A 27798-nucleotide genomic window follows, 5' to 3' on the forward strand; every position below is an offset into this window, starting at 1 on the left:
TTTAGAAAGAATTAAGGTTAAAAGAGTTTTCATCCTATTTTCTAGCCTGTTATAATTGCTTCCCAATTTTTCTCCCATTCTTATGCCCTTCCCCACCGTATTCCTTTCTATATTCTACTCTCAAATCCATCATTCTGAAGCCAAACTCTGGTCATTAAGTCTTTTGCCTGATTGAAAATCATTGCTAATGAATTTCATATTTTAATCTGTCACTTAGGGTATTCTGCAGTATGAGTCTCACCTAAATTTCCAGCTTTATTTCTCAGCTGATCTCACACCTTTCCTGCTCCCAAACCAATCTAGACAACTCTTCTCCTTCCTATGTTTCTTCATTATAATTCCTTTCAAGTACCATTTAAACTCACCCTTTTAAATACAATTTCCAATACCACCTTTTCCAGAAAATATTTTTTTCCTGATGACCTAAATTGAAAGAAAGGGGAAAAAAATCTTTGTTCATGAAAATATTTTGATGGTGTGTTTGAAAGGAGGAAAGGCAACAAAAATTTTGCTTTACTATTCTGCAATATAGATTAATGAATAAAACAGAAATTCAGAAAGAAAACAGAGTGTGTATGTGTGCTAAGAATGCCTCTTGTGAATGATTATAATTTTGGGTGGAAATGAAGAAGAAATCCATTGTTTGAGATCTTGGTGGATTATATGGTCTAGTTACTATTTTAGAAACCTAAGGAAAAATGTCCCCTCTTACCCTTCTCTTCCTTTCCTGCCCAGCAGTTGATTAGTATATGTTTGAGGTTTTGCCAATTAGACAATTTCACTGCTTCTCTCGGGATTCTGAATTTTGAGCAAATGACTCAGAACATGGTGACAGTTTGAGCTCATCTCCAGTGGCGGTGGTGGATAGACTGGTCTGTTTCTGATTGAGCCTCACCATAGTTGTTGCCTGGCCCTCCAGAACATCTTGCAGTACATTTTACAAGCTAGTTTCACTTCTCTCAATTCTATGAGCACCGGATATCCATGCAATAAATTTTCTTTTCTGTATGATTATGTAAGTCCCCTGAGAGATGACCAGCTCCTGTGGTAGGCAGAATAATAGCACCCCCAAAGATGTCCACATCCTAATTCCTAAAATTTGTGGGTATGTTACCTTACATCAGTGATCCTCAACCTTTTTGGCACCTGGGACCCATTTCATGGAAGACAATTTCTCCACGGGAGGGGGTTGGCGGGGAGTGGAGCTCTGCAGCCTGGCCCTTAGCAGGCCACAGACTGTTACTGGTCCATAGCCCGGGGGTTGGGGACCGCAGCTTTATGTGACAAAGGAGAACTGAAGTTGCAGATGTAAATAAGATTGCTGATCAGCTGACTTGAGATACAGAGACTATCCTGGATTATCTCAGTGGGATCTATGTAATCACAAGGGTCCTTAAATGTAGAAAAGGGAGATGGAAAGTAGGTCTGAGTAATGAGAAAGATTAGCCTGCCCATTTCTTGCTTTGAAGATGGATGAAGGGACCCTGAGCCAAGGAATGAAGACAGCCCCCAGAAGATGGAAAAGGCAAAGAAATACATTCTCCCCTAGAAAATCCAGGGAGAAACACAGCCTTGCCAAACTTTGATTTAAACCCACTGATACTTATGTCATACTTACTTAATATAAGTAAGTACCAGGATAGGGAGCGGGCTTTCTTTTTCTCCAGCTGGTCATCGTGCTCCCTGCTTGAGAATGCAGTAGCTGACGGTGGTGAAGAGCAGAGCAGATTAGAGACTTCTAGCTTGCCCCTGCCTTCAAAAATGAAATCCTTTCTTTTCGATAATAGGTAATCTTGTCTCCCTTCAGCCCCTGTCCTTGACTTCAATTCCCATTCATTTTTAATTTAACATCCTAATATTTCGGCCATTGTCATTTATTAACAAATATGCAGCATTGTTCTCTGATTTCAAAGATAGATTTTCAGACATGGGTAAGATGTGTGAAAAGGCAGACACCTATTTCTTGGTTTTATTCTGATGATGTAGACCATCAGTTTTCTGGAAAGGAGACAAAAATCCCTGGTTATAAAAACCTTACGGATGCTCTGTTTCTCTGCCTTTTGGCTTTGGAATGCCTGACATTCAGCCCCCTGATGTAAAATTAATAAATAAATTCAGACTAACGTGACTTTTAAATATATTTCAGCTATGGTAAAAACAAAGACTGACATCAAAGCAGTCTTTTTTATTTTTAACAAGTCAAAACATCTAGTAAAACTTCTCATTTTTATTTCTAGGTTTGCAATTTACTCAGTACAGTTAACCTTTAAACATATACGGAATATAAGCAGACAGGATATCAAATAAAACAAAAGATTTCTTGCTTTTAATGTATGGCATTTAAATACTCGTTTATTGAACTATTTATAAAACGGTTTTATGGAACACTAAAAAGTATGTGGATGTTTAAAAATGTTAATACTATAATTAATAGTCAGAGGCATACGCTTTCCCCCAGCACAAGGCACTGATATTCTAAATCTGTCACTCTGAACTTTACAGTAGGAGACAGCCATCTGCCTGCATGCAGCAACATAAAACAAAGCAAGAATATATATGCTCTTATGTTTCCCTTGGTGAGATGCAAGATCATTATGATAAAGTGGGCAAAAAGGTTTAGCTAATACAAATTAAGATAGCATGTGCTGAGAAAAAAATATATATTAAATCAAACTAATTCTATAAGACAATGTTATTAGCTGATTGAGTATTGAAGATTTGATAAAGAAGAGTACATGATGTAATGCCAAATAGATAGGAAATACGTGTGTAGTCGACCCATTACTGGGCAACATAGCCCCCAAAACACTTTCTGTGTTAATCTAGTGCCATAGGCTTATATGTTAATTTATACCTCTATTTTGATGTGAAACATCAAAGTTGTTAAGATAAAATAGTTTAGCATTCTCTCCCAGTTAAGAATATTAAGTAGAAGTTAAAAAGGAGCAAGGCTTGGGAAGAAAAATTAATTTCTAAAATATCTTCACATCTAGATGTCTATGCAATTAAAATTTCTTCAGTAATGTTCTTTCATCAGTTATATCTAGATTTTTCTGAAATTCAAATACTCTTAAAACTACTTTCTATATTTTAGTTTAAGTGAAATCATTATGAAAACATATGACCACTCAGATAATTTTTTGGGCTCACCTAATGTGTTTTTCAGTTTAATTTAATGGGGTTATGATAATACCTTCTTCATTAAAAACTTATTAGCTCAACATGAATTTCTTTGATTTTCTGATTTTTAAAATTTTATTTTTTTAAGAAAAATCTCTTTTCTTCCTAAAGTAAAGATGCTTTTTACAAACAGATGAAAGAGTGGAACAATTTAAAAATTCTACGTCATGCCATCACATTAAATTCGATTTTCTAACTAGTGCAGCAATATAGCATGGTGGTTAAATATGAAATCTGGAGTCACTCAAGATTACTCTAATCCCATTTCTACCACGTACAAGCTGTGGGACCTTGAGAAAGTAATTTAACAACTCTAGGCTTTAGATCTCTCATTTGTAAATGGGGAGGGGGGAGGCGTAGAGAGCCTCCTTCAGTTGGCTGAGTGAAATAATATGCATGAAGCATTCAGTGCGGTGTCTGATAAGTCAGAACCCTTCACAATAATATTATGTAAATTTTATTCCTGAAGCAGAAGTTCATAAATTTTAGGTGTTCATTGTGCTACTCAATAAAGGAGTCATTTAAGAAATTATTTTTGTGGTGATCTATCTATAAATTCTTATTTATCTTTAAATTTTAAGCATTTAATACTGAGAACATTTCTAAGAAATTTTATATACATATATAATAAATATAAATAGGGAATATTTAGGAACTGCTTATCCAAAGTAAAGTTTTTGCCAGGCAATTGAAACACTTTGAAACTGGCATACAATATGGTTTATTGAAATTTACACTTAAAAATTATGGCATCTGGCCAACCTAGTTCATATATAAAAAGTTACATCATGGTGCCTGATTCCTGAATCACAGCCTCAGGCAGCAGTCAGCATTTGTCAGTCTGGAGTCTAAGACACATACTATTACGAATTATATTTAGAGCATTAGGTTAAAAACACAAACCTGTTCTTGGCTTTCTTTATGATTGAAAGAGGCAAGGTATTTTATTCAAATTTAAGGGGCAAATGGTTAAAAATAAATATCTACTAATTTTATATTTAGAAATAATATTTTTAGTTCTGAAAATGCACATCACAACAAACTCTATGTATTATACTGAACCATTTCCTAGAAAAGGAGACAATATTAATCAAATTACAGATAATACTATGATATCTAATAGTCTAAAAATAGTCCTGTTGCATGAATTTTGTTTAGTGTATCATATGCCTCAGATATTACTGAATTAAATTTTCTTTTAGAAATGCAATTTTCTATTTGCTGATAATCATTAATAAAATATTATTAGTAGTTTTATTATGCATTTAAAATAAATATTCTATAGTTGATTATCTACTATTTAGCAAAACATAATCTAATTTATTAGTTTTTAAAATATTATAAATTCAACAGGAAAATTGTCAAAAATATGGAAAGTAGAGAGTGATTAACAATATGAAAAAAATAGAATAATTCCAACAGTGAATATAGGGCAAATTCCCAATTTTTTCCTGAGGTCAATTTCCTACATTCTGCCACCCAAAACACCAAATACATTAAACCTCAGCCAAGTCTTGATTTAACTCCAAATACACCTGAATTTCTTTTTTTTCTGGAGGAAAATATAGGTTACTCTCTGAAGTATTAAAGTTAATAGATAAAAAGTTAAAGCAGATAGAATTGGGGATTCAGTAGGACAGGAAGAGATGAGGGCTTAGGGGTTATTCCTAGTATAGCATGTGTGATTGACTAGGAGATAAGCTAACATTAAAAAATTAAAATATCAAAGTATATTTTAAGAGAGATAAAAAGGGTATTTTTCAAAGACTCTGCCTAGCACAAAGTTAAAGAAAGAAAAAGCCCTCTCAGAGTTTTAAATGTTAAATGTGAATTTAAAAGAGCTTTACAACTTAAATTATCTTCCTAGACCTCTACTCATAGAATGTAACATAAATGGTCTTAAATTGTAGCAGAAAGCAAAACTCATATTTTCCATACACAAGATGTATTTGTCCAAAAACCAAGCCATTGTGATGTGTCTTCAAAAGCATTTTACAGTTAAAAAATTGATTTTTAAGAATGTTTATATGATGTTTTAAAATGAACATGAAAATAAACTTTCCATATCTGTGCTTTTTACTGCATTTACTTACTTTGCTAAATGTTAAAACATCCACATTAGTCACACAAGGTCATTTGGGAAGAAGAGTTGAATAACATACATGTATCTTTGAATTAAGGAGGTCTCATATTTTAGCACTAAAAAGGGGAGTTATTTAATGCAATCTTAGATAAGTGATGAAATTTTCTTCAATCTGAATCATAATCCAATAGTACCACCCCCACATTCCTAATTTAGAACTAGTGATTAATTTTATATAGACAACAATGGACACTTTTCAATGTTGGCACATGCAGTCAGCTGTATCATGACCTGATGCCTTTGTAATACGTCCAGGGCAATTTTGGCTTTAGTTGCCCAGCACTGTCTTAATGAACTGAAAACCTCTTAGACAGCTATTAGATGTTGACAATATGGTAGCATTATTTTGATTCATAAATGGCTCCATTAATGCTGAAACCATATTGTTAAGCATCAAAAAATAATGTACTCTTTTTAAACACTAAATTTAAAATGTGGGTATTGGTATATAAAATATAAAAATGTAGTGACTTGATTAGCTATTAAGCACAAAAATTGTATTAATTAGAATCTAATTGTCTCTATGGTGATAAAGAAAGAATTCACCATAATTTTAGAAATAACTAATAACACTACATTTGAATTTTAACTCCTATTTTATGGGGCAATTGGAGATATATTTTGAATTGCATTTCTAACACAGAAAAAAAACTTAGTTTTGTTTCTGCAATACTGAGCTAAAAGTGCTCTATTAGAATGCATTGTTAAATAAAATTATACAGATGTTTCTTCTTTGTGCTGGTATTCATCAGCAGGTTTATAATATGTTTCAACTCTCTTCCATTCTCTGGAGAAGTTTTTAAAAAGAAATATAGAAGGATAATGAAGATTGATTACCTTTTTCACAGAAACGGCCAGTAAAATGTAGAGGACAGTCACACTGGAACGAGGTTACTCCACTGGAGAGGAAGATGCGCCGGCATGTGCCTCCGTTGTGGCATACTTCCTCCTGGCACACAGAGGGCGCTGCAGGAGAGGGGCTGAGGAAAGTCTGCACGGAGTCAACCCCTTGTGTCACGCCAGAGGGAGCAACGAAGGAGGCTGTCGGAGATAGAGGAACATCCTGGGATCTGTAATTTATAAACAGATCAGAAAACAAAATATAAGTAAAAGTACTAGGAAAATAAATATAAATACTAGAAAATTTGGTTTAAAATAAGAGAGAATAAAAGCAACATTGATCCAAGGTGTGACTGAGGACAAATAAAATAATGTTTGTTTTACAATTATGAGATTTTTAAGTGTTAAAAATGTCTAAGCTACATAATGTGACCCTGGGTAAATCATGGAGCTGTGGTAAATCTACATGGTTTTGAGAAGCTAAATTAATTTCTTCAAAGTAGTAAGAAACCTGGAAGGAAGAATTGGCCTTCAGAAGTTTAAGAGCCAATTCTCTTATGGGAAAGAATTAGAATTTTGGCGTAACATAGACATCCTTTGTTTATTACAAATGTTATGAGCCTAAGATTAAGAAATCTGGCCATGTTACATTTTGGTGCTAAAATTAAACTTGGGTGATTTCTAGGTTCATTGCTAGAAATATTCATTCCCCAAAGTGACTTAGAATTCATTTCTAGGAGTTATCCAAGAGGTACCTTAGAAATACCCACAAATGATTTACTATTTTTTTTTCAGAAATATTACTACCAGTTTAATTTTTCTTTCTTAATAAATAATGACTAACAACAAACAATTCTCTCCAGATTACATAAAATTCCTTATTTTTACACCCAAAGCCCCTCATTTCTTTCTGCTTTTCTAGCCTACTTTATCATGATTCATAGTAAGTACCTTAAATTCTCTCAAACCAATGAGATTACTAATCCTTATACACCCTGAATTTTCCTAATTTGAGAAGTTTGTTCAACTACTTTCTATGCATTATTATTCCTCTCTTCTTATCTAATTTACACCTGTAGTGCCAAGTTGCTACCTACAGATATCCTGAGCAGTAGTTACTGGCTTAACAAGATGAAATTGATGTTTCTCTCATCCTATGTCATCACTGTTAAAGCACTTAGCATGTCCTTACAGTTAAATTATTTTATGTGAAGCATCTCTTGGTAAGCTACACATGGTCATTGTTTTTCTATCCTCCTTCCACACACAAATTTCTCATTTTGGCAGAAATCCTTATTCATAATAAACACTTTATAAATATTTGTTGAATTAATGTCTTCAGTGTACTTGTGAGTTTTAAATACTATTTGGAAAGCAGTGTTTTTGGAATTTCACTTCATATAATCATGAGAGAATTATCTTTTTAATGTAAAAAATGTTGTTGCAATAGAAATAATCAACAATTTAACTTGAGTGAATTTTTATTTTGTGCATTGTCACAAAGATAAAAGCTTAGCAAAAAGAAGTCAGTTCAAACATAATTTCCAGCTGACGTTAGAGACTTAAATAGCTATTTTTTGTATCTACTATGCACACTGATGTTAACTTATTGGAATAAGAAAGTTGAAGAAAATGAAATAGATAACAATTTATAAAAAACATTTTACCAATATAATGTTAAGCTACAGGTCAATTCTTCTGTGTTACAATCCTTTTACAGCCTAAAATTCTTCTTTATCGTGTTCATCACAGGTTGTAACAATATATTTATTTTTATGGCAGTTTGGGGCTGTCCTTCTTCTCTTTCCTCTGGACTGCAGCTTCCATGAAGGACAGATAAATTACCTCTGCTCTTTTCTTCATATTATCCTGAACAACAATGTTTGGACCCATAGCAGGCTCTCTAATAAATATTTATAAATGAATTTGAATAATTTTTTTGTAAATAAGCCATGTACCACACTACTAACAAGAAAAATAGCAAGTGAAAATAATTTTGTCACCCTTGGGATTAATTTCATGACTCCATTATATAATTCTTTCATTTTATAAATACAAATTCCAACACTTTTGATGCAATATTATAATCAACTTTCTCTGATTTTTTTCTTTTAGAAGATTAGTATAGTTCTTCCTATTTGTACTCACAATATAAGTTCGTCCTTTTAAGGTAACTTTTGTCAAGTTAAATGGCAATGCTAATTTGAGTTACATGGGATTTATTACTGAGTATTCCAAATCCTAATTTAATTTTTGGTTTCAGTGTTTCTGAATAATTTCTCCATTTCATCTAACATTTGCCATGGACTTCATGAACTGCAGTCAATCACCTGTTTCTCAGGAATAAATTAGACTGAATTAAATGTCACTACTTTTTTCTCCTACTGTAGCTGCTCAGGGAGCCTATATCTCACCTGAAAAAAAAAATCAATATTTTGCACATTTCAGTTGTTAACCGATTATACAAAAATAATAACTATCAATTGATCTATGAATTAAAACATCAAGATCATGAATCAAATTTTGAAAGCAGCATTAGTCAGATACATTCTATGTTATAAAGAACAAATTTCATATCTAATATAACAGTATTAATAGTCCTTGGCTTTCAGTAGTTTTCTTTTTGTAAGTTATGCGTTATGTCATGAATTTGCTAATTTTAAAATTTAGAATGAAAATTTATTCAATTTGTTATATATTTAAAAATTTTTCCTGATTGCTAAAATTTTAATTTTTTTTACATAAAGTTTAAAATATCAAGTGAATGTGGAGGTTTATTAAAATAACTAGATGATGAACATATTACTAAAATTTGTAATTAAAAAAGGAGCAATTTCTTTTTATTCTAGAAATCATGAGAGTTTAGAAATAAATCAGGCTTGAAATTTTCAAGATTATTAAAAAAATTGCAAAAATTGCACTTCTTTGATTTTCTTATGTAAATACTTGATTTACTGTCTGCCTCAAATAATAAGTGTGAAGAACTGCTTGATAGCTTCTTGAGTAACTTGGTACCAGGATACAGTGAGGAACCAGCCACTGCTATAGCAAGAAGGAAGCCTTCAAAAACTTTTTCTTAATAAATTAATGTCTGAATAACATATGCTAATTTTATTCAAAATCAAGCCTGATCACTAGAGAAAGACACCTTGATCAGACAGTAATTTCCAGTCATGTTGTAGAATTCTAGTTGGAACAGGAAAAGGAGGACACACTGCTCCACTGCCTCAGTCCAATCACTCTCTCTCTTCCAGGGGTTTCTCAGAATCCCCTGGTTTGCAGGTAGCAAGCAGCCTGTGAAAACTATGGGGCTAAAAAATTCACACTGCTTCAGCCTGAGGGATTTGCTCATTGTCAGCTGACTTTATCCATTGTTGAGCAGACATTTTGGCCTCAGAGTTTTATATCCAAGGGTGGGCTCACTTTTAGATGTGTGAATCCTGGGAAGTCTGCTTCACAGGCAGAAAAGTAGGGGAATTTTTAGAATGATGGTGAAGTACTGAAAAGAAAAAAAAAAAAAGAAACTCAGCTAGAAGAATCTTGAGATTAGGGCTCCTAATAGTGTAAGGGGAAGAAAAGTTTCAAAGATCATTGTGTTTGATTTTACAAAGTAGTAAACTAAATTTGTTATAATCTAGATAACAAAAGACATGCGAATGTACTATAAACACACATACTGCATTCTACTTTGTCTTTCCACCTATTAGAATATGCTATTCTACTTTTTGTTTTTCTATCTAAAAATAATTCTCAGTGGGCTACTCGATCAATAAGTATAGTTCTTCACTTCCCTTTTAAAAACTGCAGAGGGTTTTTATTGCTTGGATATACCATCATTGATGATAACAGTTTGAAATTAATACATTTGAGCTGTTCCAAGTTTTTTTCTTGTGTTCTGGGTCATAAATTTATTTTTAATAGCTGCATTGAGTTATAATTTACATATACAGTGTACCCTTTTAAAGTGAATCATTTAATAATTTTTAGTAGATATAGAATTGTACAACCATCACTATAATTTAGTTTTATGTTTTATCATCCCCCCAAAACACCCCATTTCTATGAGCAGTCACTCCCCACCATATACCCTCAGCCCAGCCCTAGGCAAGCTTTGATCTACTTTCTATCTCTATAGATTTGCCTATTTTGGACATTTTGTATAAATGGAATCATATAATATATAGTCTTTTGTGACTGGCTACTTCACTTAGCATAATATTTTTAAGTTCATCCATGTTGTTGCATGTATCAGAGCTTTATTCTTTTTTATTACTGGTATGTATATGCATTATTTAATTTATTCATTCATTAGCTGATGGACATTTGGGTCATTTCCATCTTTTGACTATTGTAAATAATGCTATTATGAATATTTGTTCAAGTCTTTGGATGTATGTATTCATTTCTTTTGGGTGTATAGGTACAAGTAGAATTGCTAGATTATATAGTCTATGTCTAACATTTTGAGCAACCAACTATTTTCCAAGGCAGCCACACCATTTTATATTCCTACCAGCTAAATATTAGAGTTCCAAATTCTCCACATTTTTGTTGAATCATAAATTCTTTCTTTTTGTACCATTTGACCGAGATCTCCCCATTTCCTCTACCCCCAGCCTCTGGCATCATAAATTCTTATAATTGGTATATGCATTTAAATTTTTTAGTGGATTTTGCCAAATTCCCCTCAAAATAGTTGGTATAATTTGTATAGTAACAACTTGTATCTCGTTTATACCAATAAGTTTGTTATCAAATTTTGACTCTTTAGTAGCCAGTTACATAAAAACTAGAAACTGGCTGTTGTTTTAAATCACAATTCTTTTAATTTTTTTTTTTTTTTTTGAGACAGAGTCTCACTCTGTTGCCCAGGCTAGAGTGCCCTGGTGTCAGCCTAGCTCACAGCAACCTGAAACTTCTGGGCTCAAGCAATCCTCCTGCCTCAGCCTCCTGAGTAGCTGGGACTACAGGCATGCACCACCATGCCCAGCTAATTTTTTCTGTATATATTTTTAGTTGTCCATATAACTTATTTCTATTTTTAGTAGAGACAGGGTCTCGCTCTTGCTCAGGCTGGTCTCAAACTCCTAAGCTAAAACGATCTACCCGCCTTGGCCTCCCAGAGTGTTAGAATTACAGGCGTGAGCCACCGTGCCTGGCCTAAATCACAATTCTTTATTTATAAATGTGGTAGGTAGAATAATGGATCCCAATTAAATTAAAAGTAGTTTTCTGAACTGTCCTAACTGTGTTCCATTCACCTGTAGTCCTACATGGGCAGACCAGCTAAGCAGAACTCTCTTTGACAATAGTGTATGGCTAATCATTCTTTCTAAGCATCCATCTCTACTTATGCATTATCAAATGTAGTATCTATAAACACATACACTTGTATTTAACATACCTATATCCATATCTACACCTAGATTTATAACCTAACATCTCCTGGACTATTTATGTGGAGTTTCTTAGATGTCAGGCCCTCAATTTTCATGCAGGATAACGAAAATACCTACTGACATCTTAGTGGTGGTGCCTAACAGGAATAAATCGAGAGAATTCAATTTCTGCTTTAACTTTCGAAATCATGAGAACATCATAATATTTAACAGAGTTTTAAACATATTGAAAATGGCTTCAAAATTTTAAATTGTTCCCATTCTCAGCTAGTTTTAAAATTTTATGTTGTTTTTAGTTTGATCCAACAACTTTGAAAATAATCAATCTCAGTAAATTTTATCTGAGGTCAAAGCAACATAAAGTTTTTGCTATTTAAAATGTATTTAATTGACATTATTATATTAAAGCAGGAACATATAACGTTACTGTTAATACACGTAAAATCCTCGTGTCATTCAAAATAATTATTAGATATCAAAACAACAAAGTATACATGGAAAATTAATCTGAACAGACATAATACCAAGTGCTACTCTTTTTTTAAGATAACATTATATAATACAATAAGAATCATATCCTCATAATGAATTTAGTAAGGTTTAACATTTTAAAATGCAAATAAATTAATTCATTCTTAACAAAATTGTGTGTGATTTTTATTTTCCTAATTTTTCTTTGGACAAATGCATTTCTCATTTCTACCATCTTCTACTCATTAGCTGTTACATATTCATATATAGGGTCCCCTAGACCACAAGCATTCTCTTTCTCACATAATTCATGTTCACCGCATCCCTGCACGTTAGGCGGCACTGGCACTCCAGGACCTTCCAGACCATCCTCAGTATCTACTGGGTATTTTTGTAAAGTTGTGTCCCCCTCGATAGATTCTGATTTTCCTTTCTCCTGCCAGCCATACTTAGAGTTGTGCTTGATCACAGAGAACATGCAAGCTCTCTGAATTTTGATTCCAGAACCCAAGGCTGAATGGAAATTAGATCAACACTTTCCACTTATATGCCAAATCAGGAAGTATCAGAAACTCTCAATTTCTTTCCTTTTTTTCCCTTCCATATCTAAAATTCTACCCTTCCTTCCTTCTTGTAAACTAGTAAAATGCCCTTTTGTCAGTTTTATGTTCATACTTTCTTTTCAACATCCTTTAGTTCCAAATCTTCCTCTAATCCATCCTTCTCATTGCACTCATTTTTCTTATTAGATATTACTCTCATGCCCCAAATTATTCTAATGCAAAACATACATTCCTCTATGATTTGATTTCATCTTACTTTTCAATTTTATCTGCCTCCAGTATCAATATATACCAAATGTGTGTTCTAATAACATCCAAGTATAATATTTTCAATATTCCATGCTTCATGCTTTTCATACATTAGGATTTAACTTTAAAATTTAACTTTAAAATTTTAAAACTTTAAAATTCCCCCTTTTTTTCTTCAAGACACAGTTCCAAAGTTATTATCTCCAAATTTCTTTTGGATTTCCTTAGACATAATTAATTATACAACATTTTATATATATCAAGCTAAAGAAATATCAAATACCTCTAATGTTATAGAAGCACATAATGTGAGAGTCTTTATTCATATTGTTCTCCAAACCCAATACACTTTGATTCCCAAGAGGCAATTACTCTATGTTCCATTTTGTACAATATATATCCAGATTATAAGGACATGGAATTTAGTTTACTTACTTTATCGGTTTTTAAATAAGTGAAATTGGCTAGTTAAGAATAATGCTAGCTCCCAAATCTCAGGAGTTTACAACACAGAAGTTTATTTCTTGTCCACATAAAGTTCACCCAGCCTAGGTGGAGGGGAGGAGTTCTGTTTCCTGTCGTAATTCAGTGATATTTAGGGAATCAGGTGACATAGAATTTATCAATCTCAGCACATGGTTTTTGAGGTCTCCTTGGGTGTCACTCAAATATTCAAATACCAGGTGGGTAAGAAAGGTAGGGGAAAAGGGAACATACAGAATCTTAGTTCATTTCATTCCATTGATCAGAACTTGGACACAGGGCCAAACACGCTGCAAGGGAGCTTTGGAAAATACTCTAGCTATGTGCCTAGGAAGGCAGGAAAAAGATTTGGTTAATCCAGCCAGCTTCTGCTATGGAGATCACGTTATGCAAATTGTTACTAAACAAAACTAAAACAAAAAAAAGGTATATATTTTCTTCACATCCAGTTACAAAATATTTTGAAGATCTTTTATTGTCATTATACATAGATATAGCTCAGAAATTTTAAAGAGAGAAGTTCTTAGTGCAGGTAATTTATTTTGAATTATTTCCCTATTGTTAAACATTAGGGTTGTTTCAAATTTTTAAAATTATAAATACTACAGTTAATATCATTGTAAAAACACCTTCTGACCATTGGAAGTCCATCTGAAGAATAAATATCTAAGGGTATAATTCATTGAGTCAAATAAATATGCCCAATCTACATTTTAATATATAATCCATAAAAGCTGTTACAAAATTATGCTATTGAAATGCTTTTGAGTACTAATTTCCCCAATCCCTCACCAAAGTTAAATATTATCTTTATATAATTTGTTATATACATATTATGAATGAGAATTATTAAAAATGGATAACCTCACTATTGTTTCAACTTCTATTTCAATTTTTTTAATATATAATTTGTTGTTTACATTTTATTTTGAATTGCTAGAATATATACTTTCCTCATTTCTTCAGTTGGGTCTGTTTGTACTTATCAGTTTATAGGAGACAGTTCTATATGGTGGATATTGGTTTATTTTATGTCTTCTCAAATAACATTTACTAGTCTTTCTCAGCACTTGTAATGTTTTCGCTGTTTTCCCTCTTCCATTGCTCCTGTTGAAAATTCACTTGTTGAGTCCAATAATCATTCTTTTGTAAGAAACTTCTCTTTCCTCTCTGGATACTTTTAAGAAGTACCCTTTATCTTTGTTGACCAGCAGTTTTTCAGTGTGCTATATTGAGATACAGAATTATTTTTATTTTTCTAGGTCAGGTTGTTTTCCGGGGCAGGGGAGGGTGGTAGATTCTATTTGGAGAATTTGTTTTTTACCTATTCTGGAAAAATCATATCCCTCGCACATTCACTTTATATTCTCCTGTTAACATATTTATTACATGAAATTAAATGTTCTCATTTTATTTTCCTTGTGCTCGTCTCCTTTTATAACATCTCTCTTAATTCACAGTAATTTCAATAGATACGCTATATTGCTCATTAATTCTCTTTACAGCTTTGTCTAATTGCTGTTTAACTTGTCTGTTTTTAAAATTTATGTTATTATTCTTTTTTCCTTTTTGTAGGTCTATTTGCTTAAATTTTATAAGCCTCTACTCAGTTTTATGGCATCTTTTCTCTTATACATACTTTATTTTGCCTCTTCTTTAAAAAAATCAAGCATAATTTTTAAAACTCTGTATCTGATTATAGCAACATATGATCTTTGCAGAGCCAACCCACCTCCTTCTTCTTTCTGTTGGCTCCTGTCTCATGGTGCCTTTTATTTCCCCTTTAGTCATTGTCATTTTTCATTGTAGGCTCATATTCTTTGGAACTTATCTGTGAGATTACTTTGATGCCTGAGTACATGGCATTACCCCAAAGCGGATTTGTATTTGCTTTGTTCATCTCATGAAGACAATTCCAAATAGGAAACACTACAAAATAAAATATTCTTTAAGAATTTTGGGTAAATAGTAAGTGTAAGTTTGGGCCACAAACCTCCATGTCTGGCTAGTTTGTTGTCATAAATAATTGGGAAAGATTTTTTTCCCTCGTACCTAAAGGTGAGGCATGAAAGTTTCTTGAGGATCCTCTTTTTCCCCTTTTTCTTTCTTAGTTTCTTTCATTTTTTTCTTGACTGTAGGAATTTTTCTTATTATCTTAGCATCATAGCAATTTAATACTTTTTCTTTATGTTAGTCTATATTTTATGTGTATCTTACAGCTAAACTTTTTGTTTCAGGTGCCACACTATCCAAAAGGAAGTCACCATCTTTTTCTTAATCTTCCAGAAATTTCCCAAAATGCAGGCCTCCTACATGAATCTTTTATTGTTTTCGACACTAATATAAATGAATATAGTTTGTGAATATGTGTGTGGGGTGTTTTAATGTTTTTGTATTTTCTACAGATGGAAAATACAAAATGGAAGTAGACTTAGATATATGTATGCAGTTTGCATTGTTTACTAATATTCTGTATATGGTATTTGTACTGTGGAACACTCAATTGTTTTTCTATGATTATACCCCTTTCTAGGATTTAAAACCTTAAAGCTACTTTATTTATTTATTTACTTAAGTAATGAACACTTAGCATAGTTCTGACACCTGGTAATTGCTAGAGAAGTTTTTTAGACTTTATACATATTCTAATCCATACATACATTCTGAGATTGGATATTTGAAAAGCAAATCATTTTATAATATAATGCAATGAATCATTATGGGAACTGAACTTTATACCATGAATACTCAAAGAAATCTATAAATTCATAGTCTAATGCTAAGGGTATATCGATTTTTGAGGAAATGTAAGAAATTAAATTTAAACTGATAAACTAATAAAAACAGTATTTTTGGCTAAGACTGTATTTTTTACTTAATGGCTTCATTTAGTTTTAGAAGTCATTGAGGTTTGAATTCCTTGCTACTAGGGATAGTAAGAAATATACTGTAGTAATAAATATACATATTTTTATGTGTTTCATATCAAATGGAAACATTTATTATATTAATTAAATTTAATTTATTAATTCCATTATGGAGGGATATTACTCTGGAATACTTCCAATTTAACATAAAACTTACAGGAAAGAAAAATATTCTAAAATATTAGGCAGCATTAAAAATGTGTGATTTTTTATGACCTGGAAAGTGCATACAAATTAGTGAAAGACAAGTTGATAATCAAGATGACATGATGAAAAATATCATAGTTCACCCCAGCCATAAGAACATGTATGCTGGCAAAGACAAATGCATTTTTTTCTTCTGAGTCTCACAAAAAGAGAGGAACTTTCTCAGATTGATAGGATCCAAAAAATATATTTATTTCATGGAAAGGACTCCTTTAAATGATCTAGACCTAGACATTGTCAGTCAGGATTTGAAAAACAAAATAGACCCAGAGAGAAGCCAAGACAATCAATCTATAATACATCGCACATCACTCATTCATTCACTTATTCAACCAAAACACTTATGAATTTTTTCCCACGCATCAAAAATTCACTCATCAGGATTATAAGGTTATCAGTAGAACCTATTATATGGAATAGAGGGAAAAAGGGCAATTGCCATACTGTATAATGCATTGAGGAGTTAGTGTATACCCAGCAGTGCTCTAAATGCTTCACATGTACTACTATAATTCTCACACAATAAAAACAATTATTTTTATTTTCCTAAATGTGCAAATGAGAAAACAGAGGTACACACTTGAGCTCACTCAAGGTCACAAGGCAAATATATGGTGGAAATGGATGTGAACCCATATAGTTTGAACCTTGAACTAAAACCTTTCAACATTTTTAGACTCTTGGCAGGGGACAAGAAGGGACATACTGATGATGTGGTTGAAGATATAAAGATATCTGGCATTAGTAGAAGATAAACACTCAGAAAAGTCTTCCTCAGGAGGTTTACAGGTGAGTCCGAAAAGACAAGAAGGAGTTTGCTAGAAGGATGGGCAAAGAAAGCTGTGATGTTAGGAAGAACACTCAGAAGTCCATCAGAGAAAGTTGCATGTTTAAAGATTGAAAGGAAAGAGACAGCACACATAGCAATTGCAAGCTGTTTGGCGTGAAGGAAGCTAGAGTATGTGTTTGTGTGTACGTGTGTGTGTGTGTGTGTGTGTATGTGTGCGCACGCGCCAGTAGATGAGTCTTAGAGAGGCAGGCAGGGGCTGGATTATGGGGAGGTTTTTTGGCCATATTAATGAAGTCACTAATGGGTTTTATACAGGAAATTAATAATCTACATCTGTTTTTGGCTATTTCAAGTTGGAAAAGTTTAGGAAAATTAACAGGAGACAGTGCAGGGCCCCAGGACTAGAATCTGTATTATCCATGAATCTGAAGGGACAAGCAAATGATAATTTCTGCAACGTGGACAAAGATGTAGGTATAGGAGAAGAACCACCCGATAAGAGCTGTGGTCTTGGAGACAGGAATGCAGCCACCACAAACTTGTACTTGGCTGACAGAAAATGGGGAATAAATAAACTCTGAACTCTTTCTACTCTTTCAATGTCTTCCCATCCCATTGCCCAAACACAGCAGAAAGTCAGAGGCCAAGGGAGCTAGGTAGTTGCAGCCCCTAGAAATCAGCCTCCCAGGGTACCAAGCAGGGTGGAAAAAGATGGAAAGTAGATTTGGAAATGAAGCAGAGAATATCTAGCCTAGGGAGAAAGAAAGAAAAGCATAAGTAAATCTCAGGTTTAGCGTTTGGGTAACTGAATGAACAATACCATTTGATAATGTAGAAGATACAAATTTCATGCTGAGAAAAAATTCTCTCCATCTGGTTCTAATTGTATATCTTATAGAAATTCCTGATATTACCTATACCTTTTTTTCCAGATCTGATTTTTTTTTAAAAAATATTTTTTAAAAAATATTTCTTTGGCAATTTTGCTGAGTAGATACTTGAGCACATGAACTTACGTCATCACCACGTTGCATGAGAAGTCAGTAAAATATACCTTTTACAAATAAACAATCATCCATTTAATAACATTCCTACTCAGTTGGGTCACGAACTCACAACCCTCAATATCATCATTCACCTGGGGGCAGCTAGCAGAATTGCAGGCAACGGTGGCCAAGAGGAAATAATCATTTCTTTAAAGAGAAAACCACATAATTATTACAAATGCCTACTGCATCAGGGGAATGATTTAAAAATTTTATTTTAAAATATCAGGCTTAATAAAATAAATCCACAAGTAAAACTAAAACTAGATGGAAAAAGTGTTCATTTCAAAATTCAGAAGGTTAAAGAAAAATGTTAAACACAATAGTTTTACATTCAAAATATGCTTACATTGAAGGGCAGTCATTGGTTTCGGATTACTTCGAGGAACCTGATAAAGTTATGTTGGAATAAATTTAGAAAAGTATGCACACACACACAAAATTAAACTAGAATTCAAATGTAAAATCATTACCTAAAATTCTACTGTATTACAAAGAACAAGCTGAGACACTTAGGAACCTATATCAATTTCCATTTCAGTTCTAAGGAAAGATCCAAACAGAGCTATTAATATATCTTTCACTATTTTTAGAAGTGTTTAGCATACTATTTTTCCTTTATATAAACCTTGGAATAGAAAAGAACCTTATTTGCATAGATTAATCTTTTCCAAAAATAAACTAAATAATATTTAAAAAAACACATAAGTAGATCAAAAGGTGCTGAAGCAAAGGATAGACACAGATATCAAAGTAACAGTGTCTATCTCGCTTTGCTTTTAATCGCCCAATATTATAATACTGAAACAATGAATTTAGCCTTGTCTGATATGAACATTTATTAATGGCTCATCTGTGAGAAACCGGGCACTTGGGTTTAACCAGCAGTATTTTCAGGACAGTAGAGATAGTCTAAGGCATCACTTCCTATGCAGTCAAACGTGATGCCTTAAAATAGTCTTTATAAGCCATCAGCTTATCTCAAGACAGGTAGATTTAATAACCTTTTCAGTGACTCAATTTCATAATCTCTACGAATTGAACATCATATATCAGAAAACGACCAGGACTATTTCAGCTAAAAATATATGGACCTCAGAGAATTATTGCATAGCAGTATTCAATAACTGGAGTTGCCTCTGATGTCTACACAGTCTATCTTGTTTTACTGAGTGTATTAAAGTATCTTCAGGAATGCCAAGGAGGATTCACTTTAAATGAGAAGAATGTGACATCAACCCTGAGGCACATACAAGAGAGATTATGAAGAACTAATTTCTCATAGTTTTTACTTATCTTCTAGTCAAGAAAGCAAGCAGATGCTCCCATAGTAAAATGCCATTTGCTTTTTTCATTTTCTCTACTTATTTTATTATAAAACCACTATTATGACTATGTTTGGCTGAAATAGTTAAAGGTATTCATATATTCCATATATTCCATAAATATTCATTGTGTGCCTACTATGTGCCAGGTAGAGAGTATGTAAAGATTATCTGGTCACACGCCATTAAGAAGTTCTTGGAGAGCTTAATGAGACCCATAGACAAACAGTGGTAAGTTTCAGATTGGAAAAAGATGCTGTGACAACACACAGAAAGAAGAAATGAAGTCTTCACCAAGCATTAAAGAAGTCTTCACAGAAAGGTCAATTGACCTAAACCTGAAGAACAGCGAGGATATTTCCAGGTGACAAAGGTTATTCTAGGAAGAAATAATATGTGGAAAACTATCAAAATTTCCAACATTGGTAGTTGGAAAATGTTATATATTTTAGAGAATGGATCTGGCAGTCAGTGTAAATTATGATGGGATTATAGTTTGGATATTCTTAAATGCCAGCTCTTTTTTTTTTTTTTTTTTGAGACAGAGTCTCACTCTGTTGCCCAGGCTAGAGTGAGTGCCGTGGCATCAGCCTAGCTCACAGCAACCTCAAACTCCTGAGCTCAAGGGATCCTCCTGTCTCAGCCTCCCGAGTAGCTGGGACTACAGGCATGTGCCACCATGCCCGGCTAATTTTTTCTATATATATATATATTTTTTAGCTGTCTATATAATTTCTTTCTATTTTTAGTAGAGATGGGGTCTCGCTCTTGCTCAGGCTGGTCTCGAACTCCTGAGCTCAAACGATCCGCCCACCTCGGCCTCCCAGAGTGCTAGGATTACAGGCGTGAGCCACCGCGCCCAGCCAAATGCCAGCTCTTGAATATTTTGTCCTGTAGGTGTTGAAAAGCCCCAGTTTCTCTTTAGTGCTTCAGACCAGATCCATTCATGCAACTTTGAAACTCTCGACATGCCGTAGGCACCTGAGCTCTCACTCTCTCTATCCCCCAAAGCTTATCCTCTTTCCTAGATAGTGCTTTCATATTGCCCAAATTCAAACTAGAAAGCTGAGCATAATCCTTTTTCCTCCTTCTCTCCTCCACACATCCACTCCATCACCAAGATCTCTTCAATCCGTTGGTATGTATCTTAGTCCACTTTTACTATCACTTCTTGCCTAGGTGATTACAAAACCAATTCAGTTGGCTTCCTTGCCTCCAGTCTGAATCCTGTCAATCACCCTAGTCAAGGTGGTCTTGTTAAAATGTGAACCTGTTCGCATAACTCTCCCTCTTAGAACATTCAGAGACTCCCTATTGCTCTTAGTATTAAGTTTAATCTCCCTACCATGGCTTTCAAAGCCGTCCACAAGCTGGTTCTACCTCCTGAGGAGTCTCATCTCTAATCTCTCAGCCTTCAAACAATTTGTTCTTCTTTGCTTTGTTCTACTTTCCCTAATTGATGCCTATTCTGGCTACAATTCTTAACTTAGAAGATAGCTCTTTAGGAAGCTTTGCCTGACACTCTTCAAGTCCAATTTAGACACTTCCTATATATTTAGCTCCTTGTACTTCTATTAGAAATTTTGTCAGTCTGTACTGTAATAGATTATTTATTTGCATATTATCCCTGGAATCTAAACTGTAAGTTCAGGGATTTTTATCTATTTCTTTCCTCCTAACAGTATTCTGTATGCCCAATATAGTCCCTTTAACAATAATGGCGCTTAACAGAATAGTTGAGTAAATAAATAAATGTGTTAAGATCTTGATCAGAAAGACCATTACATATCATGTTGAGAAGCCTGGACTTTATTTTTATGTCAATGCTTTTAGTCATATGTCAGGAAGTATGGAATTCATAGGATAAACACAGGGTAGCATCTGGGAACATCAATATTCCTCAAAGTTAATTAATGTATCGCTTAAACAGTTTAATTAAATTAATATTTACTATAATAAAGAATTTTAATAAATTTTCTTTGCTCTATGCTGCTAGAGGTAAGGCACAAAATACCTGTGAGTATTTGTTTACTCTTCTCAGGCTTTAATTGCACACAGAAGTAACTCTTGGGAAACACTCTTGTAGATGTTGGTGGGTTTTATGCAAAGTGGAATAATATACTCAGATTTAAATGTAAGTGTTTGAAAGTCACTTTTTTTTTGTTATGACTAATAGACAGACATCATATTTAACAAATCAGCACTTTCGTGTGAGAACAATAAAGGCCGGCACTATTAATATTTTTACTAACATGATGACCCAGTTAGGGTCTCAGGTCATTGCTAATGCCATAACCACCACCCACAAATTATTCCTGGATCTCAAGTGTTTCCTTAGGATTTCTGACAACCCTGGCAAGTGGCAGGGTCTTTTCAGCTCTCAATTCACTAAAGAAGTATCAGGGCTGTACGAAATGAGCCCTCACATGACATCATCTACTGGAAAGGGAGCACTGGTCCTGTGCCTGGAACTAGCAGGGCTTTGGCTTCCTCTGACTGACAGGACTGATCCCTGGGGCAACTTGTGAGTGCCGGGGAGTTAATTCCCAAGGGGACAGACATGACCTAGAATAAATCAGGTGCTGGGAGTGGGCCACCGGATACATCCACCTCCTTTCTTTCCCAAAAGACTGTTCGCACATGACGCAGTGTGTAAGGCTCTCTTGAGATGTCCAGGGGGCTAAGCAGTCAGCTGTGACTGTTATGAAGCTGTGGTCTGCTCAGTAATGCACCCCTTGCTATTTTCCCTCCTTCTCTGCTTCACTCTCTCTTCCCCTCATGCTGGGGACTATACTCCACATAAGCTTTTAATTCAGATTCCGTTTTCTAGGAAATCTGGTTCAAGAAAGTCAGATTTTGGAAACTGGTGACTAATAACGGTGCTGCTCCAGGGAGGCCCTGATTGAAAAATTATCTCATCTTTCTCATAAAACACCCTCTTGAATCACTGTGCTGTTTTCAAACTACAATATCATTCTTAAGAAAGATTCATAACATTTCACAGAAGGATATGTTTGTTTGGAAAACAATCTGAGTGTGCATGTTTGGTGTCTGTCTGTGTAGTTGAAAAGTAGCAATATGACAAAAACAGTGCATACTGTTTTCAATCTACGACTCTGTACCAGATATTTGTTTGCTCTTCTAGAGTTACTTTCTAGCTTGCTCCACAATGGAGTATGTCCAAAAAACCTGACCTATCTGAATATAATAACAGGGCTCCTATGCTCTCTGGCTTTTAAATTATTTGACCCAAAAGGGAGCTCTAGCAAGAGTTGGGAAAGAAGCAGGAGTTGAGGTTAGAGTCAGAATTATTTATGTGACTCTCTCTCACCTCAGGTAATGTCAAACTGGTTGCATCCCTTGGTAGAAGCCAGTACTCCTGCATATCTTCCTCCTTCCCTTGTCCGCTTGGGACCAGGATAGTCATAGCTTGTTAGCTGCTTGCCTGGATTTTCTGTACTATCCTTGTGGTTCTACTAAACCTCATCCACTCCTGTATTATTGCCATCTAGTAAATAATCCTGCTTGAATTGTTGTAACATGTTGTGCATCTGTTTCCTGTTTGGACCTTGACTGATAGACCTGTCAATATACCTGCCTTTCAGGAAATGACCTTGCAGAAGAGATAGAGGATCTGAAAATGCGAAGATTAGAAAATGAATGAAATTACACATAGAAAGCAAAGAAAAGGGGGGAAAGGGCAAAATGTGGGGGACTATCAGCTTTAACGGAAATGTAATGTTAAAGATGAATTTCACCAAGGCAAAAAACAAATAGTATAAAGGGAAGAGTAAAACTTGGACAGGATTCTGTGAAAAATCAAGCACAAAGTATTTTGAAGGTAAGGGAATGTTAAATGCTATGGAGAGAGGGAAAAAATTGCAATTTGAAACATGTTCACTAATTTTTAGCATGTAAGCCATCATTGTTAACCATGATAATTGCAATTTCAGTAGAGGCTGAGGCCAGTCATGAACTGCGTTGTGAGTAGGAGATGTGAAAGTTAACAGAAAAAATGAGACCTACTTTTGCAAAAAACCTAAACACCTAAGAGAAGAAAGAGTTTCTCAAATAATTAGAACACTCAGATCCTTACTAGAAACTTCCTCAACTGAAATGGTGCTTATCCAGTTTGTCTATTAGCATTGTCTTTCTTTTCTTCCTAGGTCTAGTTTGTAATTTATTTTTTATCAATATTTCTATTAAAGAGATAAGTTAAAATTCATTTTGAATATCATAAGCTACTGGCAGCAAAATATTTGGTAATGAAAAATTAATGTACAATATTCTTTTTGATTATCTGAAACTTTAAAAAGATTCATGGCATTTTGATTTGCTCCTAGTTGGATTAAATAAACAAACCATCATTTGTATAGTAAAAAGGAGTTATTGCTGTTTTAATTCAACTGTTTCACTCAAAAATATTGCTTAATTTATTGTAAGAGTTAATTCAGTCATACCACTGATATAGCCAAGTGTGTGCATGTGTATGTGTGTGTGTATGTATATGTTCATGTACCTAATTTCCTAATGTACAGAATAGAGCAGGTAGGCCACTTTGACAGTTTGTTATACTTTGCTAGTATATTATACAAATTTATCATGAAAAATTTCATGTTTTCTGATTTAATTTTCTTTTCCTACTATCATATAGTAAAAAAAGCTCACTGGTTTCTCAGATAAACAGTAGAAATTCATATTTCATATATTCCTATCTGTGATTGTGAGTTACTGATTTGATAATAGATATTCTTTTATTTCTTAGCATATAAAAATTTGAATATCATTTATTATAAATAGTATAGTCTAAAATACTTCCTTAAGTATCTTGACTATGATCATTATATTCTTAATCTTGATAAATATTTACATACTTTAGAATTTGAAATAATACTTATTGATATATTAAATGCTCTCAGTTTTTCCAAATAGATTGAGTTTTATAATTTTTTACTACATACTTCATTTGTGCTTCATACATTTGGGATATATGTGATTTAAATCTTTCATGGTAGTCACACACAAACAATGGAAAAGTGAAAATCTACTCATGCTTTCAGGACCTTTCTCATGTGACTGATTTCATATGTAGGGGTAAGCATATCTAATTCACTGGACACTTCGCTTCAGCCTAGTAGGGGCTCACAATGAACAGCTCTGTGGAAACCACTTACACTAAGAAGCCAGTGCTTGATGTTTCATTTAAGAGGCTCCTGTGGATTTGAATCCAATTTCCTTTCAGCCCCACCAGTTTTATTTTTATTGCTAAGCTGCAAAGGAAAAAAAAGACAAGCAGAAGAAAAGGGAAGCCCCACTTAACCTTAACCATATTGAGAAGGTGCTGAGGTTCATCTGTCCTCCAGCAACGTTAGTAAAGGGCCTGTATGATGTCTGTCTACAGAGGAGCACACGTGGCCATCAACAGCAAAAGTAGTAATTAGATTTGCCATCATGAACAACCGACTACGAAGGAATGAAAGGTATCTAGGGAACACAGCCTCCCATTCATGGGCTTAACAATAAATGTTGCCTTTGGTGCATGTGCCCACCAGAGGCTGAGAGATCAAGATAATGAGAGTTATGCAAATAGTCGCTTCAAGGATAGGCGTAAAAATGGGTCTATGTCTCCCCACTGGAAATTCCCAATTATATTTCTTCTTCATTGGCTCTTTAGAACTTCAGTACTATATTTTGTCTTACAGGTTATTTCCTTTCTGATATCTAGTCAACCTTCAAAATTTATTATCTTTCAATAAAATACATTTTTTTTTTCTTTCAGAGCTGACTCTTGGTTTTCATTTATTCAAACTAAAAAACTTTGAGATATCTTAGACTTGTCTTTCCTTTTCCTCACTCTTTTCCATACTTTTTATTCTCTCTGCCATTTAGGATAAATGCCTCTGAGTTTGGACTATTGAAATATTTCCAGTTTTTCCAAGTATGTCCTCCTTAAAATTTTCCTTAAGTCCATCCCTAGGGTTTGTCTCCATCCAAGGTTTTTCACATCAATACTACAGAATTTTTCTCTTTATTTCATAGGTGATAGTTGCTTGGCCTCAATTTCCAAGCTGATCTGAATCCCCTTATCTGTGTCCCATAATGCATATCATATGACATTGGAATTATCTCTTTGTATCTGTTTCTCTTTCTGAACTATAAATACTAAGGCAGGGCCTGTGACTTATGTACATTTATATCAAGCAAAGTGATACACAGTATCAAGGAAAGATGAACAATTCATTTTAGCTTATTGGATAGAATTATGTACAGTATGCCCTTTCCCTAATTCTAAATTAAGAAGTGGCACGTAATTTAATACCTGCTATAACAAATATCCAGGAATGTTCATACTCCAGGCCTGCAATAAATGGTACAGATGGTGATGATGACAGTGATCACTATTCCAATTTTATACCGTGACAATAGAAGAAAGTCTACATTCAGATTCCCAAGACCTTACTTAATTGTTGATAACTAGAAAGATCCTGATTCTGTGATGTGGAAAGAACCCAGGGCAAATATTGGAATTCAATGCCATTTTTCACACTGTCATCTTACTCTCTTCAAACTGGTACCAAATCTTGATGTGGTCCCTGCACCATAGGAAACTCATGGGTATTCTTAGGCTGCAGAAAGACCTGTGATCTAAGAAGCTATGTATAGTATATTCATTTCTTCTTCAGTTGATCTGCTTTACCTTTTCCTATACAGCAGGAATCAGATTCAAATGTATTTGAGAGTAAGCAAAAATTTAACTTGATGGTACAGTATGGAATAGACCACCCATTTCAGATTTCTAATTTTCAGGACTTACAAGTCAATTCATTGTAAAGGGAACTCCTGAGCCTCTCCAGTGTAAATCTCCCTCAGTAGTAAACTGCAGAGCACTAAAAAAGCTGGAGATTGAACCTCCCCGGGCTGGCTTAATGAGAATGACACTAAAATCAATCCGTTGCTAATTGGAGAGGACTTGTACTGCAGAACTTTCCACATTGTTTAATACAAATACGGAAAGGACCTTGTGCTTTATCATGTTAGCTCAGAGGATAAGGTGGATAAATGACAAGAAACAAGAGAAAAAAGTATGACCCTTGAATCTAGGGTTACATAATCTAAAGACAAAATAGGTTCTAACAGCGACAGTGTGCCAGATGGGATAATATGAGTATTATCGTTTCTCAAAGTCAGCACCGCTATCACACAAAAGAAAAATAATCTAATAGCATTTACCTCAAGATATTAAATCAGTACATTAAGGTGTATAGAGATCAACTTACACAGAAGTAGGGAAACATCTCAGTACTTCTAGGTGGCTCACAATTTAGACTTTTTTTACTTTTTTTTTTTTTAGATTTTTTTAACATAAAGTTTATTACAGTTACCTGTTTATTTTAGGGTAAGCCCCTTGACATTTGCCTACACAGTCTCCCCTATCAACACCCAACTCACTGCCACAGTGATATGCCGTATCAGTACTTTCGTCAGCCAAAAATTTCAGTGGAATTCAGTTAGATCAATACTCTGAGTCATTTGAAACTAGAATCCATCTGTGCTTAAGGTAATAGCATATTATGTAATAAATAAAAGTGGTCTTAAGGGTGCTTGCCTTTTGAGTACAGGGGTCCCATATATATTCTAGTTACTTGAAGTTATCTGGGGTATAATCCTGCTTCTAGGAGAGTCATCCACGAGAATCCTCTTTATTTAAAGAGCTGCTCTTCTAAGTATATCTGGGGAGCAAATACTGTAACCAGAAGTTATAAAGCTAGGGTCTGGGGTAGCAATGTTAATATTCTTCAATTAATTGTTCAGTACTCTACCCCACTGCCTGCTCTTGCTCCCAGCCCTGTTATATCTGGAATAAACTTATGACCAAGGCAGCTGTAATGTTCCCTTCAGTTTGTCTAAACTTTAGACCAGCTTCTTTCTGACTATAGGCCTCTGACTTCCCTTTTCTTAGAGCATTTACTTTAGAAATCTTTCAAATGGAGATAAATTCTCTGTCCCCTTGTGATGTAAACCCTCTCGTAGACTCTTGCCAGTTTCACAACCCAACATGTCTTTCTCAAGGCCCTGGGAGCCATCCCTTTGACACGTAATCTTGGAGGAGATAATGGCTCTCTCTCCTAGTCTCTGTGAGAGAGTAAGAGCCTGACTGTGATAAACTCAAGTCAG

At 34.2% G+C, this 27798-nt stretch overlaps 1 protein-coding gene across 1 annotated transcript in view; it reads right to left on the reverse strand.

Annotated features, from left to right (window-relative positions):
* EYS (eyes shut homolog) overlaps nt 1-27798 on the reverse strand; it is a 1462097-nt gene that overhangs the window by 419427 nt on the left and 1014872 nt on the right. The window contains 1 exon segment of the mRNA XM_069488330.1: nt 6161-6393. Coding sequence (XP_069344431.1) covers nt 6161-6393 — 233 coding nt within the window.

This window comes from Eulemur rufifrons, chromosome 15, assembly GCF_041146395.1.
Source record: "Eulemur rufifrons isolate Redbay chromosome 15, OSU_ERuf_1, whole genome shotgun sequence".
NCBI lineage: Eukaryota > Metazoa > Chordata > Mammalia > Primates > Lemuridae > Eulemur > Eulemur rufifrons.